General features: G+C 37.9%; 1 protein-coding gene across 1 annotated transcript; it reads right to left on the bottom strand.

Moving 5' to 3' along the window:
• Nucleotides 1–3,590: 3,590 nt before the first annotated feature.
• On the bottom strand, nt 3,591–4,976 carry LOC109804682 (uncharacterized). Its single transcript, XM_020366511.2, has 2 exons — nt 4,042–4,976; nt 3,591–3,891 (listed from the first exon to the last, which is right to left on the bottom strand). Exons 1-2 carry the CDS (start codon nt 4,974–4,976, stop codon nt 3,591–3,593), a joined length of 1,236 nt encoding a protein of 411 aa, XP_020222100.2.
• Between the last annotated feature and the right edge of the window lie 230 nt (nt 4,977–5,206).

Genomic DNA, 5,206 nt, shown 5'->3' with positions numbered 1-5,206 from the left:
TTGAATTATAACTTCATATCGGTTTATCGGTTGAAGAGGTTTCAAATGATACTAGTGTAACTTATACTAAGTATTACATCGCACACTAACTTTATGTTAAACATGAATTATAACTTCATATCACATTATGATGTTTTAAGTTGTTTATGTTGCTAAAGCTAAAATTTCACTACTAATTATTATGTTGATTCTTTTACAAGTTTATCCTTTCTTTCCTTGTAGTTAGATTTCAATGATCATACTTGGTATAAGAGTACGAAATGATTAACTTGGCTATTAGTGGATGGTCATGTTTGAGATAACCTATTTTTTTAGTATACTACTCTAATATGTAGTATTGCTATATATAGATGCTCGATCGACTATATGTTTTATGTTTTTAGTACCTAGTGTATTTTGATGTATATATGTATATAGGGATTTATATGTAACTCCAAAAGGAGCTTTATGTTTTCAATTTATATTGTTAGAAATTGTTTTATGTTTTATGTATCCTATACATATATATGCTGCATGAATATCCAAGTGTTGTTAATTACATGAGAACCTAGTGTAGTTGATTGTTTTATATTTTTTGTAACACCCTAAGTTTTCTAAAATTATTAAAAGAATATTTTGATTATAATTAAAGTGATTTTATAAAATATTTTAGAGGCTTTTAATAATTATGTTTGTTTTAAATAAATGTTTGTAAAATTGTTTTGTATAATATTTATTAGAGAATTATGTATTTTTATGATATTTTTTTATAGAAAGTATTTAGAGAAAATATATGTTTTAATTATTTATGTAATTAAATATATTTTGCAAAATATGTGTTTTATGGTATTTTAATATTTTTTTTTTTTTGATAACCAAAGGGGCAAAAGCCCAAAACACTAATTATTAAAATTGGAAGAGGCAGACATGTCTACTAATAACAATTCCTGAATACAATTAGGAGGAGTATTAAATACTATAATATTCTCCTTGGAAAGTATCCTATTTTTAGCCAAAGCATCAGCTACTCTATTCGCCTCTCTAAATATATGGCTACAAGAAATAATGTTTAACTGAAAACACAAAGACTTTATCTCTTCGATGATGTTAAAACAAGGATGGTGACGAGGGCAACCATCTGAAATGAGATCCACTGCCATTGAGGAGTCTGATTCAACTTGAACCCTTGCATTAACATTGTGGCTTCTAATAATTCTAAGACCATGAAGTATAGCTAACAGTTCTGCCTCAACAGTTGAAACATGGCCTAGCCGTCCTGAGTAAGCCAGCACAAATCTACCAGCAGAATCTCGCATGATTCCTCCACAAGATGCCTCGTGCCCACTTGCCACAGAACCATCACAATTCAGTTTCAATTGCTCTCGGGGAGGGCAAGACCATTGAAACTTTTGCTGGACCATAGGGATAATGGAACCTGTAATTAGAGGATTATTACATTTCGAAGTTGCTGCTACACGAGAATTAATCTCACCAATAAGCTGATTTGGAGATAGGAATAGATTCTGAAACACATCTCTATTCCTTCTAAACCATAGGCAGTCAAGTGTGATTGCAAATAGAGCACTCCTCTTTTGTGAAGTTTGACTCCTCCCAGATAAATGATGCGTCAGCCAAGTACTGATATCCGAGTTATCAGACTCAAAGGCTTGCACATAACTTGGTAATCTCGACCAAACTTGACGAGCGTAAGGACAGTAAAGAAAAACATGCTTCATATCTTCATAATCATGAGAACATATACGACAACCAGAATATGTAGTTATCCTTCTCTTAACTCTAAAGGCATTAGTCATTAAGCTCTCATGGGCAACTCTCCAAAGGAAAATGCGAACTCGCTCAGGGCCTTTCCAATTCCAAATTAGCTTAAAAATGGGCTTTCGTTCTGGTCTAAGATTATGGGAAGAGACTTCATACGCAGATTTGACAGAGAAGGCTCCATCAGGAGAGCCTCCCCAGCAAGTTTCATCAGCCCCAGCATCAGCTTTGGGCGTTGGCAAGGTTAACACACTCTACCAAACTGAATTAGGAACCAGATGGAGAATGTGGCTCACCTCCCAATTTCCATCTTCAGTTACATAACCACAAACGCATTTAGAGAGCTCACTAGTTGGAAATTGGAATGTATGTTCGCGCGTAGTTGATTAAGGCGTCCATTCCTGGCACCCACACATCAAACCAGAAACGAGTTTGACGACCATCCTTGATCTTCCATCTGATATAAGGTTTGACCCTTTTCCAAGCTACACAAATACCGTGCCAAAGATTTGACATGTGAGCCTTCTTAGAGATATTTGGAATCGCTTCTTCTGTACACCCATATTTGGTTTTTACCACCCTTACCCATAGTTTATCTGGTTCTGAGATTAAGCTCCAACAATTCTTCATCATAAAAGCGTTATTCGCCTCCCTCATGTGCCTCAGCCCAAGTCCTCCATGAGACTTAGGAAGGCAAATTGTATTCCAATTTATAGCATGAGGCCTATGATGCTCACTATTATCCCCCCAAAGAAAACCTCTACAACTCTTTTCCAAAGCATCACAAACAGTCTTGGGGAGACTCACTGTTTGCATAATATATGAAGGAAGAGCCTCCAAGACTGACTTTGTCAAGGTTATTCTCCCAGCGAAAGATAAATTTTTTGCTTTCCATCCACTAAGTCTGTTATTGACCTTATCAATAATACTTTGGTACGTGGCATGGCTAACACGAGAGTGATGGGTTGGAACACCAAGATAATTCCCCAAGTTCTCGGTTCTTTGAAAGCCAAATGCGTTGCTGATTTCTGATCTTACTACATGCCCCACATTTTTAGAGAAGAAGATCCTAGTCTTCTCATTACTAACTTTTTGCCCTGCACTATCACAAAAAACATTCAAACACCCTTGAATTACCTCCACTTGGTCCAACGAAGCTTCAGCAAAAAGCACTATATCATCCGCAAAAGCTAAGTGGGATATCATTGGGCCATTTCTCGACAATTGGATGGGTTTCCAGAGCCGATGATCTATAGTCATGTTGATTAGTTGAAACAATCGTTCCATGCATAAAACAAAGAGATAGGGAGAAATAGGATCTCCTTGTCTTACACCGCGAGAAGGCAAGAATTCCTCCAAAGCCTCACCATTCCACATCATCCTAAGTTTTCCAGATGATATACAAGCCCAAACTAACTCAACAAAATTATTTGGAAGGCCAATGTCGATTAGAGTCTCCTTGATAAACTTCCAATTTAGCCTATCGTAAGCCTTCTCAAGATCTATCTTGATTGCCATCCAACCCTTCTTGCCAGTTTTAAAACGCATAGAGTGAATGACTTCTTGGAAAACAATGATGTTGTCCCTGCTATTTTTATAGGGAACGAAGCTGCATTGATTCGGGTGCACCAACAAATCCATAACCTTGCTAAGACGGTGCGCAAGGACCTTGGAGAGTATTTTATATGATACATTGCATAAACTAATCGGCCTCATTTGCCTCAAGTGATTTACTGCTTCCACTTTAGGGATGAAGACAATTAAAGTCTCATTAATGTTAGCAACTCTAGCAGGTTTCTCTTCGATATCATGAATAAGTTTACACACATCCGGTCCTATAAGGTTCCATTGTGATTGAAAAAATATTGCTTGTAGGCCTCAGGTCCTGGAGCTTTAAAGCTTCCCATTCTCTTGATTGCTTGTTTTATCTCATCATTGTTGATTGGCTTCCCAATCTCAGATAACATCTCCATTCCTAGAGAAGGAAATGCATTGCTCAAACAAAATCTAGTTGCTCCACCCGGATCACAGAAGAGATCTTTGTAAAAGGAAGTTACTAAGGATTCCATCTCCTCAGGTTGGTTAATCCATTCATTATTATCATTCAAGAGTTTCTCAATTCTGTTTCGCCTTCTCCTAATAATAGTAGTTCCATGAAAATATTTGGTATTACGATCCCCCATCAACAACCATTTACATCGAGACTTCTGGTACCATAAGATCTCCTCACGAATCAAAATAGTATCTAATTCACCCTAGAGATTGGATTGTAGCTCCTCCAGAAACCTGTTAGGACCTTCAAGCAATTTAGAAGCTATCCCATTAAGTCTCCTTAGGAGGCGTCTTTTCTGTTGGGTGATATTTCCAAATGTATGGTAGTTCCACTCCATCAAGGAACTTTTGATATGTTGGACTTTGTTCAACCACTGGCCATTTGCATTCCATTCACGTTTCATCAGCTCGGGAAAATCTTCATGAGTTAACCAAGAAGCTTCAAACCTGAATGGTCGTCTCGTGGGTCGGCGAGGAAAATTATCAGCAAAACGAAGCAATAAGGGCACATGATCTGATTTGAGCGGGTTCAAATGAATGATGGAGGCTTCATGAAACTGTATACGCCAATCATAATTTTCCAGCGACCTGTCCAGCCTTTCAAAGAGTTGACCACGTTTCCAAGTGAAGGGAGAACCTGTGAATCCAATATCCAATAGGTTACACTGGTTCACAAAGTTGTTGAACGCGATATCTCCATGATTTATCCTCGTAGTAGCACTGCCCATTCTCTCATGAGGGCGAAGAACAACATTGAAATCACCCATTAGATTCCAGGGGCCATCCACGATCTGTGCTAATATAGTTAGGTTGTTCCATAGCGTTGATCTTTCTTGTAAATGTGGACTAGCATACACCATGGTGATAAACCAAGGCAAGGAGTCATTCAAAATCTTTAAATGAATAAACTGTGATGTATGATATATAACCTCAATGTTCCATTTCAACGAATCCCATAAGCACCAAAGGCCACCCGATTGACCATTAGCATGCACCAAGAAATTCTTGTCAAGCTTAATACGACGAGTTACATTAACAGCCCGATTTCCACTAATGTGGGTTTCTAACAGACAGATGAGTCCCACATTGTGGGTTCTGATCAAATCGTTGACTAAGGGCGCGAAACCTTTGGCTCTCGCTCCTCTACAATTCCAACATAGGAAGTTCATTGAGAATTTTTTGGAAGGTTGGGGAGAGATCCCCCTGACATATTCTCGTGTGAGTTAAGAGTCAACTCATCTCTAGTTCCAGTTGTGCTTCCTCTCCCATGGGGTTCAAAATACTTACGCAACGCACTTGCAAGTATTACTTCTTCTCTATTTGGATAAAAGACCTGTGTCATAGGATGATGTAGGATAGGATTTGAATTTGATTGAGAGGTAACTGAGCGTAAGCCCTC

This window comes from Cajanus cajan, chromosome 7 (genome assembly GCF_000230855.2).
Source record: "Cajanus cajan strain Asha chromosome 7, NIPB_CcT2T_4, whole genome shotgun sequence".
Lineage (NCBI taxonomy): Eukaryota > Viridiplantae > Streptophyta > Magnoliopsida > Fabales > Fabaceae > Cajanus > Cajanus cajan.
The sequence above is the reverse complement of the archived record's forward strand: the minus strand, read 5'-3'. Positions and strand labels throughout refer to the sequence as shown.

Excerpts from the sequence above, each read along its gene's own strand:
- LOC109804682 (XM_020366511.2), bottom strand. The coding sequence starts at position 4,976 with ATGAACTTCCTATGTTGGAATTGTAGAGGAGCGAGAGCCAAAGGTTTC. Across the intron at positions 3,892-4,041 it reads TTGCTTGAAGGTCCTAACAG|GAGAAGGCGAAACAGAATTG; the intron begins GTTTCTGGAGGA and ends TACTATTATTAG.